The sequence below is a fragment of the Lactuca sativa genome, chromosome 2, assembly GCF_002870075.4.
Source record: "Lactuca sativa cultivar Salinas chromosome 2, Lsat_Salinas_v11, whole genome shotgun sequence".
NCBI lineage: Eukaryota > Viridiplantae > Streptophyta > Magnoliopsida > Asterales > Asteraceae > Lactuca > Lactuca sativa.
In genome coordinates this window covers 206,073,177-206,089,058 of record NC_056624.2, presented here as the reverse complement: position 1 = coordinate 206,089,058, position 15,882 = coordinate 206,073,177, and the positions used below count along the sequence as shown (strand labels likewise).

Here is a 15,882-nt window from a genome sequence, read left to right as displayed (position 1 = left end):
TATTTTTGATTTAATTTTAATTACAAAAATGATGTGGAGTGGTGTATTAGATATTTCATGGTTTTAATGGTAGCACGTGGTGATGAGGTGACACTCACCACTATAACGGATAAGTGGTGGATATAATGGATGAGGTAATAGAATAAATGGTCTAACTCCCAACAAGATACATAATCTTTTATTCACACAAGGGACAAACCTCTACATGTCATTGCATTTCAAATTCTAGCTCTACCTTGACTTTTTTTTTATTATTATTATATATTTACAACCTAGATAAAAGAGCCGCAAAATGAAGACATGTAAATTGGATGAGAAAGGGATAAATGAGGACTAATCATATCGAATACCTTGAACTCCTTGCAGAAGAAATCCCAAGGAGCTTCATGACTAAGCAACCACTAATCTACTTGCTTTCTAGACCTCCATTTTCTCAACCTCGGATTCCAAGCCTTTATGTTGGTGGATTTTGGGCTTACTCACAGATCTACCAGATTTTTTATCATGTTTTTGCCTCCTCTTGTTGACTTTTGATGCTAATGTCTTTAATGGGATTGTGATGTCAAGAGGTAGTAAAACTTCCTGCAACTCATGCCATTCAAGATCTTCAAAATCCCCATCATCATAAACCACTCTATACCAATTCGATTCTTTGTCAAATTTGGTAACTTCCCCATTAAAGAACTTCTTCCCAAATAGCTTTTGAACTTTTCTACCTTCTAACCAGTCACCCAAAGACTCATTTGTTTTTGAATCTATGTCACAACAAACTTTGTAGGGAACAAGACTACCATTGACACTGGTACATACAGGAGGCACCCCATTGATAACCAATGCAGGTTCACCAGGTATCTCATAGATTCCAGACATTGGAGAATCTGGGTTGTCTTCCTTGAGTGTCATCTCCATTTCAAAATGCATAACCTAGACTGGATATATCCTACCAAATGAATAAAATGTATGAAAGATATGGCATTGTTTCAGTGTGTATCAGATATTTCGAATCTAACGACAAGTGACACCACAAAATCAGATATATATATATATATATATATATATATATATATATATATATATATATATCTTATTCAGAAGGTAGCAACTATAGCTTCCCAATGATATCCACAATAGTTCTTATATCCATGGCTCAGTTAAACAGAGAAAGGGAGACTGCACAATTTAAGCGATTAATTATCGCGTACGCTGCTATTAATCACGAAGATCTATAAGATTGTTAGACAAAAACTTGATAAAAGCAATTAGCAAAAGAGGAAACTATACGCTGGTACCCTATGTTTTTTCATGAATCATCACAATACCAATTTAACTGAAAGATTTGTATGAATTGCCTGCCTTATTCATTGATTTGCCAACATATTTATACAATTACAAGTCTTTATCAGAGACTAACCAACTAAGGAAAAGTTAAAAATAATGAAGTTTAAATAAAGATAAACCTAAATGCCAGCTAATCTTATCGCCTAACATCCCCCCTCAAGTTGGAGCATGGGGATCGAAAATGCCCAACTTGCTAACAAGACAATCAAATGCAGCTTTTCCTAGAGCTTTCGTCAAGATATCCGCTAGTTGCTTAGATGTATGAACATAAGAAGGTTTAATGAGACCATCAACTATAGCATCACGAACAAAATGACAATCAACTTCAATGTGCTTCGTTCGTTCATGAAAAACCGGATTTTATGAAACGTAGAGAGCCGGTTCACTATCACAAAACAGATCAATACTTTTCTTGTGATGAATTCCCAAGCTAGCAAGAAGACCTTTTAACCATTTCAATTCACACGTAACAACTGCCATAGATCGATACTCCGATTCAGCTGATGATCGAGACATGGTATGTTGCTTCTTCGTTTTCCAAGAGATAGGAGAATTACCGAGATACACAATCCATCAAGATAAAGATCGTCGAGTAAGAGGGCAAGCAGCCCAGTCAAGTCACACCAACCACTTAAGATGAGAGGACTATCAGCACATAGAAGAATACCTTGTCCAGGAGTTCCCTTCAAATATTTAACCACACGTTGAGCTGCTTCCCAATGTTCGATCCATGGAGACTGCATGAACTGTGATAGGATGTGAACTGAGTACGCTAGATCTGGACGCGTGACAGCTAGATATATCAAACGACCCACAAGTCGACGGTAAACTTCTGGGTCAGTCAACTCTTTACCCTGAGCGAGACCAAGCTTATGATTTTGTTCAATGGGGAAACCGGCTGGTTTGGCGCCCAAAAGACCGGTTTCAGCAATAATATCCAACGTATATTTGCGTTGACACAAGAAAACCCCAGTGGGATTGCGAGCCACCTCAAGACCGAGAAAATACTTCAAAGGACCAAGATCTTTCATTTTAAAACAATTACTTAAATATGTCTTGAAGTGTTTGATAGCTTCATGATTATTACCCGAGATGATAAGATTGTCCACATAAACTAGTACATTAACTTGCACCATTCCACGCATGTATGTAAAAAGAGAGTAATCAGAATAAGACTGACGAAAACCGTATTTCTTAAGTGCTGTCACTAGTTTAGCAAACCAACACCTAGGAGCTTGTTTTAAACCGTAAAGTGACTTGCGAAGACGACATACTAAGTTGGGATTCGAGCATTTGAACCCTGGAGGCAATTTCATATAGACTTCTTCTTGTATATCCCCGTGTAAGAAAGCATTATGCACGTCCATCTGATGTAATTCCCAGTTTTTTGAAGCTGTAATTGCCAGAAACATACGTACCGTAGTCATCTTTGCAACGGGTGCAAATGTTTCTTTATAATCTAGGCCTTCTTATTGATGATTTCCGAACACAACCAACTATGATTTGTATCTTTCTATATCACCATTGGAGTGATATTTAATTTTATATACCCAATGGCTACCAAGGGCACGTTTGCTAGGAGGAAGATGTTGCAATGTCCAAGTACCATTTTCTTCAAGAGCACGAATTTCATCTTGCATAGAGGCTTTCCATTTCGTGTCCTGCATGGCTTCTTTAAATGATCTCGATTCAGTTCCCGAAGTGACTGCTGAAATAAAGGCTTTATACCGAGGAGAAAACTGATCACAATTTATATAATGAACTATAGGATATGGCGTACCTGGGGAAGCTGGTGGAGACCGGTGTGTAGAGGACGGGGATGGACTAACTTTAGTAGACGCAACAAAGTCTTTAAGAAGGATGGACGGATACTTGATTCTTTGACCTCTACCCATATTTTCCCGTTGTTCGAGTGGAGACGGGGGGGTCCGGAATTGGCTTTGTATGAGAGCTTGGTAGTTGTTGACCAGGTGTATTAATGGGAAAATTTATAGGTGAAGTGTCACTAGGTGACTGATCTAGACCAACAACATCCTCGTCAATCTCATCAAAGTAAACTGATCCATCAGGTAGTGTGTTTGTGGTCTCACGTGGTGTTAAATTCATGTCAGAATAAGGATATATGTCCTCAAAGAATTTTACATCACGTGAAACAAAGTATTCGTTGGTGTCAAGATCAAACAATTTCCACCCTTTTTTTACCGAATGGATATCCAACAAAGACACATTTTTGGCTTTGACTAGCGAATTTATCTCCTTTTGCCTTTTGGTTATGAGCAAAACATAAACACCTGAACACTTTAAGAGTAGAATATGAGGGAAGAGTACCAAACAATATCTCTCATGGACTTTTGTTGTCGAGCAAAGGAGAGGGTGTGCGATTGATCAGATGTGCAGCTGTGAGGATGGATTCACCCCAAAAGGAAATAGGCAATTTTGCTTGGAACATAAGAGATCGGGCTACATTGAGGATGTGTTTGTGTTTTCTCTCTACTCGCCCATTTTGTTGAGGAGTACCAACACATGATGTTTGAAACAAAATTCCATGTGTAGAAAAATAAGTAAACAATCAATTAAACTCTGTTCCGTTATCACTTTGTACTATATTGATTTGTTTTGAAAATTGTCTACCAACCATAGCCACAAAAGACACAAACATTTCATAAACTTCAGTTTTATCAGTCAACAAATACACCCACACTGCACGTGAATAATCATCAACTATTGTCAAGAAATATCGAGCCCCACAGCTTGAAAGATGCTTGTAAGGACCCCAAAGATCACAGTGTACTTTCTCAAAAATTCGACTAGTTTTAGTTTCACTTAAAGGAAATTTATCTCTACTTTGTTTAGCCCGAAAACAAACTTCACATGCTTTATTCATACTACCCCTAAGGTTACAAACGGGAGGAAGGGATTTCACCACTTTTTCAGAAGGATGTCCCATTCTCTTATGCCATAACTCTAACGTGGAGGTTGCTGCATCCACTGAAACATGAAGAATTGATCCACATTTCCCAAAGTAGTAAAGTCCATCCCGTCTAACACCCGCTCCAATCAGCCTCCTCGACCGGTCCTGTATAGCACATATAGAAGAATCGAATTGAGTAATGCATTGCATATCATCATTTAATTGAGAAACTGAAATCAAATTGCAACTTAATTTAGGTACAAAGAGAACACTTTTAAGAGTGATGGTCTTTGAAAGTCTAACACAACCCTCACATATTGCAATGACCTTTTTACCATTTGGAAGACCCACAAGACGACCAGGTATGTTATGTGTATTTTCCAACCAAGAAGCATCACCAGTTACATGGTGTGTTGCTCCTGAATCGATAATCCACAATCGTTTTTTAAACTCACCATTCAATCTTTCATCTGTAATCTTGGAAGTACTCATAAGACCGGTCAGAGCCTTGCATTGTTCAGCTGTAAATAATAGCGGTGAGTTGCTATTATTTCCAGCCATTATACCTCCATTGTGAGAGCCTACAGTGACTGTGTTTGCTCTTACACTTCCTATCCCTCGTCCGCCTGATCTGCCTCCTCGAGTGCCACCATCAGACCTGTTGTTATGTTCCCACCATTCAGGATACCCTACTAACTCGAAACAGGTATTGGCTTCATGACCTGTTTTCTTGCAGTGAGTACAACTTAGATGTGACTTATCAGGTCTGTCTCCTTTTCCTCGTCCCCTATTGGATCCTACTTTAACATGAAAACCCAAAACTTCCGCTGGCTTTTCCTCCTGGACAGACTTTGAGATTCGTACTCGTTCATCTTGTACTACCAGTTGAAAAGCTTTGTCAAGTGAAGGGAGCAGATCCTGTGATAGAATGCTAGTTCGTAGAGTGGAGAAGTATTCTGAACATAGACCCATGAGAAACTTATGTAACATATCTGTATCTCTCCTGGTCTCGTGTCTATCTCCAGCTGTGCACTCTGTACAACACTCACAGCTAATTATAGGCTCATGCTTATGAAGTTATTCCCATAGTGCAGTTAGTTTGCCAAAGTATTCTGCAACAGGCATGGTTTTGCTCTGTTCACACTTTGCAATTGAAGCCTTCAATTGTTGAATCCTGGGTCCATTAACAATCGCATATCGTGATTTCAAAGTATCCCATAGTTTCTTCGCATCCCTGTATTTAGAGAGATAGCATTTTACCTCTGGTTCGATGGTATTCATGATCCATGAAACCAACATCGCGTTGATAGTGAGCCAATCTGAAGTTGTACACGGAGGAGCAGGACCTGTGATCGTCCCATCAAGAAACCCAAACTTTCTTCGTGCTTCTAATGTCGTCTATATGTCTCCTGCCCAATCATCGTAATTATCCCCACGCAGTCTTGTTGGAGTAATGAAATCACCTGGACGGTCTTGTGGTCCAAGAAAGAAAGGAGAATTGGATTCGATTTTAGGTGGTGACGATTTTGAACCCTCTGAAGGTTCTTCTCCAGATTTCGTCATGTTTTAGGGTTTTAGATTTCTCAATCCCGCTCTGATACCATGAAAGATTTGTATGAATTGCCTGCCTTATTCATTGATTTGCCAACGTATTTATACAATTACAAGTCTTTATCAGAGACTAACCAACTAAGGAAAAGATAAACACAATGAAGTTTAAATAAAGATAAACCTAAATGCCAGCTAATCTTATCGCCTAACATTAACATATCGAAACAGGATGAACGATTTACAATTGATCAGATTTGATTGAGAACTGGAACTCTAATTCCTTCGGTTTCTGATCTTCAAATATTTCGATTGCTATGAAATCCAAGTTTGCTTACCGGGAGAGCAAGCGGTTAGCCCAATCGAACTCAATTTCCTGCACAAACCCTAACACCTCCTCGTTCCTTTTTAGTTTTGCTTATTATTAAGTTTAATTTAATTTATGCTACCCTTATCGTTTATTATTACTAGTATTTTTTTAATAATAATAATTAGTTGGTATCTTCCAGGGTTATAGTTCGAAAGGCGAAAGCTAACGAGTTAAATTAGAACAAACAGGCAATTAAAAAGAGAGAGAGAGAGAGAGAGAGAGAGAGAGAGAGAGAGACCTAAATACCCGTGCCTTCGTTTATTTTTAAAGTGACAATTTGTATACAATATTTTTTATTTATATAATAATAATTTATGTTTTACAAAAGAATATAATTATAAAAAACTCTTTATGGTTGTTAAAAATATCGTGGTTTCTAAAAATATTTGGTAGAGCATAAGGAGTTTATTTTCAATCAATTAAAAAAAAACTATTTTAGAAATTAGGAATCGATGAATTTTGGTTTATTGGTTTTGCACTTTTAAAAGTTAATTCAAACATATTAAAAGAACCTCATTTTGAAAAAGCCATAATAGGTTAAAAAGCAACACCCCCCCGCCTTTCCCCCTAACCTTCCCATCTTCAAAATTAATGGAATCCGTCAGTTGCTACTCTACTTCATCGGAGTCGTTTACCTCTTTCCCAAACGTCACCACATCTATCATTTCACCGACGTCGTATATCCAAATTAAATAAAGTTAAACCCTAACTATTCTCCGTCATCGTCTCAAAAATCTCCACCGGAGAATGATAACGCTTACTATCCTTACCACGAACCATCTTCATCTTTGTGGAAAACCCTAATCTTGAGTGTGAAACAAAAACCTTAATTCAGATGAGAAAGGCAGTGATGCTAGAGGATCTACAAACGTTGGCGGCTAACTAGAGAAAACGAGAGGCGAAAGTGGTGGTGGCAGATTTGACCTGGTGGAGGCTGAAATCCTTAACCGCTGAAAGACAAAGGGAGACACCGGTGAAAGTGGTTTTGGTATAGTTGACGATGCCGCCTTTCGTAGAAATCTTTAGGGTTGTGCAATTATAAAAGACATGACAACCCTCGAGAGAACCTACCAAATCTTGAAATCTTTTATTCTTCCCTCTCCATTTCTTCTTGGAGATAAGCCTGATCTTGTTTGCATCGGCTAAAAGAAAACCTAAATGGTTTTATAACAAAAACCCTAATTAGGATTTTTGTAAGTTAAGATTTGTTTTGCTTGAATACTTCTTTGTGAGCGATTGCAATATAAAGGTTCTAATTTAGGATGCAAATACATAGCGGATAATGACTTAAAATGGTAATATATTTTTTGATTTGTACACATTTGGTCATTGAGTTTTTTTCATCCATATTTAACACTTGAACTTATTAAAATTTACACATTCAGTCCTTATAACCGGTTACTCCAGGTTAGCCAGGAAAAACGACTCAATAGGGTAATATATTTTCTTATTTTGTACACATTTAGTCGTTAATTATTTTGTACATATTTAGTCTTTAATACTGTTTGTTTCAAAATAAGTCATTTTTGTATTTGTACTCATTCGGTACTTATGAATAATTTCTTTAAGTTTTTATCACGACATCTTATGTGAGACAATCATTGATGAGGTTTTTTGGGCTGTTGATGCTTATGGTCATCGCGATCTCGACTACTTTGTTGTGTAGGTCTTGTGGTTTGACTTAGGTCTTGTGTTCTAAACGTCGTAATTTCTTCATACGATATTAGATTTTACTCCCGTTAAAATGTAATATATTTTTATTTATGATTTTATAAAAAAATAAATAATTAAAAATAATAAAAAAACATCTATACATACATTCTTAAAAAAACTTATAGATATAAAGATTGTAAATAAAAATATATTACTTTTTAATGGGAGTAATATAAACGAAAGTTGTAGTAGACTAAAATACGAACACATAGATATAAAGATCGTTAAAATACGAGATCATATGAAGAAGTTATGACGTTCAAAACACATGACCTAAGCAACCAAGTAGTCGAGATCGCGATGGACATAAACATCAACAGTCTCAAACACCTCATTTATTATTGTCCCACGTAAGATGCCGTGAGAAAAACCTAAAGAAATCATTCATAAGTACTGAATAAGTACAAAAAAACAAAAATGACTTTTTTGCAATAAAAAAATATTAATGACTAAATGTGTACAAAAATATTAAAGACTACAAAATCAAAATTATATTACTCTATTAACTCATTTTTACCGGCTAATCGGAAGTAGTCGGTGATAAAGACCGAATGTGTATAGTTTAACAAGTCGAATGAGTAAATATGAACGAAAAAAACTCAATGACCAAATATATACAAATAAAAAAATATATTACCCTTTCACTGCAAGGAAATGAGCAATTAGTGGCGACAAAAGTCGCCGGTAAAGGATCGAAAAGTCGCCGCTAAAGCTAATAGCGGCGACACGTTGTCGGTAAAGAGTTGCCGTTCCTGCTTCGTCGCTATTGATCAGATTGCCGCCGCTAATGCACCTGTCGCCGCTAATACTTTGTGTCGCCGCTAAAGAGAATGTTGCCGGTAGTACTCATGTCGCCGGTAATAACGTTTTTTTTTTTTTTTTTTATATATATTTTCGATTTTGGGTATAATTTATTCCAAATACTGTTATAATTAATTCTATACCAAAAATTACATAACAACATCAAATTAAATACCAAATACTGTTATAATTAATTTAATACCAAAATAAAACAACCAAAAGTTTGATAATTCTAACAAGTAGCAAAGCAAGTTTTACAATTCTAACAAATTGCAAAGTGTGACAAGTATATAACATACAAATAAATCTTCTCCTTACATATTATCATCTTCGTTGCCATCATTTCCTCCTTGATTATTATGTGATTGAAAAAACGAATAAAACTCCTCCCAACATGTCGGGTCGTTGAGTAATGTCCGAAGATTTTCCAACTACATAATAAATAACAATATATATAAATTATAAGTTAACTTTTCCAACTAGGGACGAAAACACAATTACCAAATCCACATGCATTTTATGACACCAAAGTACATTGCTATTTTTAAACTAAGACAAAAAAAAAAAAGCAAAGTACATTGTTATTTCTTGCATATGGGACAAAAACTCAAATACCAAAGATTTTAGCAAATACTCACCAAAAAACAAATGACCAAATCAACATACATTTTATGATGCCAAACTACATTTCTATTTTTAAACTAAACCAAATAACCAAAGTACATTGTTATTTATTGCATTTGGGACAAAAACCCAATTACCAAAGCTTTTAGCAAATAATCACCACCAAACCAAAATGACCAAATCAACATGTATTTTATGATACCAAAGTACATTGCTATTTGTAGCATTTGGGACAAAAAATTAATTACCAAAGCTTTTAGAAAATAATCACCACCAACAAAAATTACCAAATCAACATGCATTTATTGAAATTAAATAATCGTGTTTTACCTGTGATGGTTGTGATGATTGTGGTGGTGGTTGCGACGATTGTGAAATCGGCGGGAGAGCAGATGGTTTACAGTCGATGCCTCTGATATGGCCACGTCGCTCTCCTAATACTTTCTCAAAAGCGGCTATTTCTTGAGCGGATGTTAACTCACTTTCATCTTGGGTTTGTTCTAAGAGCTCTTCGACTAACCGATTTTGTAATTCCCAAAAGTGAGTAACAATTAAGTATAAATAAACATTTAATTATATGATAAAATTATAATTAAATACTTACATATTGTTGTTCCGCCTCGGTAGTAACCTTTACATAGGAATACACATTTCTATTTAAACTAAAACTTTCTAGTATTTGTAGATAAGTTTTTAACCAATTTTATATCATTTTTTTTGTTTTTTTCAATTATAACAATAATTTTTTTTTTTCAAATTATAACATCCTACTTATACCAAAACTTTAGATTTGAATTTATTGCCTTAATGCCTTTAACTTTTCAAATTTTCATATCGATAGTTTGAAATATTATACAAGAATGAACAACAACAACAACAACAACAACAACAACAACAACAACAACAACAACAACAATAATAATAATAATAATAATAATAATAATAATAATAATAATAATAATGATGAAACAAGTGTAATGTATACTTTATAACACATCGATTTGTGCACCATAAGACGTAAATCAATGAAAGTTTATGCATGGGTAATATATTATTAGTTAATTAATGAAAGCTAAAATATATCGAAAAACTTATTAACCTTTTACCATATTATTGATTTAATTAAAGAAAAATTATATATATATATATATATATATATATATAATTCTCTTACTTATAAATAATAATATAGATAATTTATTAATTTTATTTTTTAATTTTATTTAGACCAACTGCACATACTCTCATATATATATTATAACATCCTATTTATACATAATACACAAATTTCACATTCATATATCACATATACAACAAACATACATACATTCACATACACACATAATAACAACATACTTCTACCAAATACTCATATATCATATATACATCAAACACACATACATTGACATATATACACCAAATTTACATAGATTCACATACAAATATCAAATATACATACATATGACAATTTTCAAATAATTGAGACACCTACACATATTTTGCAATTAAACTAAAATTTCACAATAAATAGAAGTAAATAGAACCTGTGGTGGTGGATATCAATGAAAATGGTCAGTGGTGGCGGTAGTCTCGGGTGGTGGTCGGGAACGTAATAACACAATCAACAAAACTGAAATTGACAATTTTTTACAATTAACCACTCCAATAAGCTTAAAATCGATGTTACAAGATAAAAGGGACCGAAAATTGACCTGGAAGTAGTTTGGTGTCGCCGGAAAAAGTTTGGTGTTGCCGGAAAAGCTTGGTCCTCACCGGAAAATCTTTCTCCACCGGTGGTATCTTCTTTGTGGACAATTTCACCCCCAAATTGATAATTCTCACTGGTATCCCATAATAATCGACGAAGTAAGATGCAGACGAGAGAAGAGAAACATGCGAAGGGAGTGAAACAGAAAGAGCAAAAGGAAAAAGATCGAGTTTTTTGGGGTTAACTGTGTCGGCCTTTAGCGGCGACACCTTTACCGGCGACAAATTGGGCTTTAGCGGCGACAACTATCAATAGCAGCAACTATCAGGAGGGAATTATTACCGCGTCATATTAACCGATAATATATTTCCCAAATATATTATCACGTGATACATAAGTCAATATTATTTAGTCAAGTCTAGCATGTTTATCTCATGTATAAGCTCCTTTATTATCTCCATTAGGTTGTAATCTTTGGCTATAAATCGCCTCTATGTTGTACACTATACTTAAATTAAAAAATTCAAATACAAAGCTTTTGCTTATATGGTATCAGAGCACCATTAGGCTCCAACGAGTATCAATCCAAATCCAATCGGCGACCTAAATCAAGCAATGTCTACAAAAGCCAAAATTCAAGTTACGGCGGCCACACATTTCACAATTAAGCTCACCCCTAACAACTATCCCGTATGGAAGAAGCAGGTGGAATCCACCCTCATCAGCCTTGACTACGACGGTCACATCACCTCGGGGCCTCCTCCGACGACACTCACTGACAAAGAACGAAAAACCAGCACAAATCCTGAATACCGGTCATGGTTCTGCCGAGATCAGATGATTCTCAGCGCAATGCTAGGCAGCTGCTCGGATGCAATTCAGCCCCTAATCTCTTCCGCTAACACCGCCAAGGAAGCTTGGACAAGACTACAATCCAGCTATGCGTCTACTTCCAGGTCACGTATCATCTCACTTAAAACTAAACTAGTTAAGAATCCTAGAGGGTCTCGTTCCATCACTGAATATTTACAAGATATGAGGGCAATTTCTGACAACCTTGCTCTTGCCCAAAGTCCCATCTCAGAAGAGGATCTTATGATCCACATCCTAACTCAACTAGGAGATGAATACAATGCTATCACTGCAACCCTTAGAGTTTCTAGTACAACCTTATCATATTCAGAAATCTTTGACAAACTCATGGATTTCGAAAGAAGCCTAAAGGAGACATCAGCCTCTCTCGACACAGTCCCAACCACAATCAACTACACCTTACGAAACCAAGGCTACCAACACAGATCAAACAACAATCAAAACTACAACCGAAACAATAGATCTTCATCTTCCTATCAGTCTCGTGGCAATCAATCCCAGTGGAACCAAAACACAAACAACTCCAACAATAGCAGGCCCACAAACCGAAACAACCAGTTTTGCCAATACTGCAACATTCTGGGCCATTTCACCAAAGAATGCCGCAAGCTAGCACGTTTCCTCAGTGAGAACAACATCCACATTGATGCCACCAAAACTCAAAATCCTACAGCTCATGTCACAACCTCGGCTCCAGCCTCTACCCAATGGCTTTTCGACACAGGAGCATCCAACCATGTGGCGTCTGATCGCAGTTCACTTCATCAGGTTTCTGACTATGGTGGTCTGGACGAAATTGTCCTTGGTGATGGTACCAGTCTCCCTATAACACACACTGGCAAAGCTTTTATTCCCACACCACAAAAAAAATTAATACCGTCCAATGTGTTACATGTTCCTAAATTACATAAAAATCTTGTATCAGTCGGTGGCTTTGTGATACTAATCTTGTTTCAGTGGAATTTTTTCCATCTCATTTTTTGTGAAGGATCTGTTCACGGGGGCGCGTCTCATGCGGGGAGAGAGGGCTGAAGGAGGTTATCTCACCAAGCCACCCACAAATCGAGTCCTTCATTCCACACTCAAATACTCTCCACTACTACTTCACCACAAGTTTGGTCATCCGTCTCGTCAAGTGTTTCAACAAATAGTGTCAAAGCTAGGTTTTAGGGTCAAGTCTGAGTCTGATATTCATTGTTCATCATGTTCTATTAATAAAAGTCACAAGTTACCTTTTGGCCAAAACTCCTTTGTTACTACAAAACCACTTGAATTGATTTACTCTGATGTTTGGGGACCGGTTCAAAAATCTATTGACAAATATACATACTATGTTCTCTTTGTCGATTATTTCACCAAGTATACATGGCTGTATCCCATCGCTCACAAAAGTGATGTTGCTGTCATATTTCCTCAGTTTAAAGTCCTTGTCAAAAAGTTCTTTCAAACTCCCATCGTTTCTCTTTTTAGTGACAATGGCGGTGAATACATTGGCCTCTTACCCTTTCTACAACAACATGGAATTTCCCACTATACCACCCCGCCTCATACACCTGAACAAAACGGCACCGCAGAACGCCGCCATAGACACATTGTTGAAACCGGTCTGGCTCTACTTCATCATGCAAAACTCCCACTCACCTTCTGGACCTATGCCTTTCAAACCGCGGTGTACTTAATCAACCGGCTTCCCACAAAAATACTCTCCAACAAATCACCCTATGAGTGCTTATTCCATCAACAACCGAACTATCATAAACTTCAACCCTTTGGATACTTGTGCTACCTGTGGCTATGACCCTATACGTCATCCAAACGCCAACCAAGATCAGCCCCATGCATTTTTCTTGGATACTCCACATCAAAATCAGCTTACAAGTGTTATGACACCGAAACCAAGAAACTTTACCACTCCAGACATGCTGAATTTATACCCACTATATTCCCATATCAACCTACTACTCCAATTGAACAACTGCCCACCTATGACACCTTTTTCACCTCCCAGCCGACACCTCCTACACAAAATCCCACCTCTGATCAGCAACCTACCTTTCCTCCACCACTCGAACCCCTACCAGTTTCTACCTCACCCGAAACCGTACCACACACCTCCACCATCCCAGCTGCTCCCTTGCCACCTAACACTCCTCCACCAGCATCCCCTCAACCTACTCCGTCTCCCCCTCCTTCACCCACAACCAGCCCACACCTCTCTCCCACACCGCCCCAAAGCCCTCGCATCCGCAAACCAAACTCAAAATATTTTAACCCATCTTTTGTTAATACCACTACCCTACACCCCATTCCTAAAACACATGAACCCACCACCCATACCCAAGCATTAAAAGACCCGCAATGGCGTGAAGCTATGGACCAAGAGTTTAATGCTCTTATTCACAACGGAACATGGGAGCTTGTTCCAAAAACAACTCAATCTCCTATCGGATGCAAGTGGATCTTTCGCATAAAACGCAACCCGGATGGCACCGCCTCCAAATACAAAGCCAGACTAGTAGCCAAGGGTTTCTTACAACAATATGGAAAAGATTATTTTGACACCTTCAGTCCAGTCACAAAACCCGTAACAATTCGTACTGTCCTTTCCATTGTGCTTACACACAATTGGCCACTTCATCAGTTAGATGTCAACAGTGCCTTCCTCCATGGCACTCTTCATGAAGAAGTTTTCATGTCTCAACCTCTCGGTTTCACCCATCCTGATTTTCCTAATCATGTCTGCAAACTAAAAAAATTCCCTCTATGGCCTCAAGCAGGTACCTCGTGCATGGTACCTTGAACTTACCTCCTTCCTTATCTCGAGTGGTTATAAGAAATCCTTAGCTGATCCGTCCCTCTTCATATACAATTCTCATGGTGTCATTAGTTATCTTCTAGTATACGTTGATGACTTTGTACTTACCGGTAACAATCCCACTTTTCTCGAGTCCTTTGTATACTCCCTTGCTAAACGTTTTTCCATCAAGGATCTCGGTCCACTTCACCATTTTCTTGGGGTAGAGGTCATTCCTGTCTCATCTGGTTTATTCTTGTCTCAACATCGTCATATCCATGACTTGCTTGCACAATTCCATATGGAAGGTGCCAAGGAAGTCATAACTCCTCTAAACTCCTCAGTCTCTCTCACCTTGCAAGACGGGTCCGCAAGCACAGATCCAACACAATATCGAAGACTTGTGGGCTCCCTTCAGTACCTGGCATTCACTAGGCCCGACATCTCATTTGTGGTTAACACACTCTCTCAATTCATGCATGAACCATCTGAGCTTCATTGGCAGTCCCTCAAAAGAGTCCTACGCTATCTTAAAGGCACTATTCATCATGGTTTGTATCTGCACAAGAACTCTACTACTCATCTTACTGCCTTTTCGGATTCAGACCGGGGAGGTATCGAGTATGGGGGTCGCTCCACAACTGCTCATCTACTATTTTTGGGGTCTAATATTATCTCTTGGCGCTCCGCAAGACAAAAATCGGTCTCAAGGTCCTCTACAGAGGCAGAATACAAGGCGCTTGCAAATGCTGCTTCCGAAGTCATGTGGGTTCAAAATCTGTTACTTGAGCTTGGTATCAAATCCAATTCCGATCCTACTCTGTTTTGCGATAACACCGGGGCTACCTATTCATGTGCTAACCCAGTCTACCATTCACGCATGAAACACGTGGCCCTTGACTACCACTTTGTTCGGGAGAAGGTCCAAGATGGTTCTCTTATTGTTCGTCATTTCAACACACTTGATCAACTGGCTGATGCTCTCACCAAACCACTATCTCGTGGTCCATTTCAGCGATTACGTTCCAAGATTGGCGTATCCGATGGATGCTCCACCTTGCGGGGGCGTATTAACCGATAATATATTTCCCAAATATATTATCACGTGATACATAAGTCAATATTATTTAGTCAAGTCTAGCATGTTTATCTCCTGTATAAGCTCCTTTATTATCTCCATTAGGTTGTAATCTTTGGCTATA

At 37.6% G+C, this 15,882-nt stretch overlaps 1 protein-coding gene across 1 annotated transcript; it reads right to left on the bottom strand.

Annotated features, from left to right (window-relative positions):
- Window positions 1-231: 231 nt before the first annotated feature.
- LOC111916244 (dirigent protein 17) lies at window positions 232-6,167 on the bottom strand. Its single transcript, XM_052768154.1, has 2 exons — window positions 6,136-6,167; window positions 232-940 (listed from the first exon to the last, which is right to left on the bottom strand). Exon 2 carries the CDS (start codon window positions 919-921, stop codon window positions 418-420), a length of 504 nt encoding a protein of 167 aa, XP_052624114.1. The 5' UTR covers window positions 922-940; window positions 6,136-6,167; the 3' UTR covers window positions 232-417.
- Window positions 6,168-15,882: the final 9,715 nt, after the last annotated feature.

Coding starts and splice junctions, on each gene's coding strand:
- LOC111916244 (XM_052768154.1), bottom strand. CDS start 921: ATGCATTTTGAAATGGAGATGACACTCAAGGAAGACAACCCAGATTCT.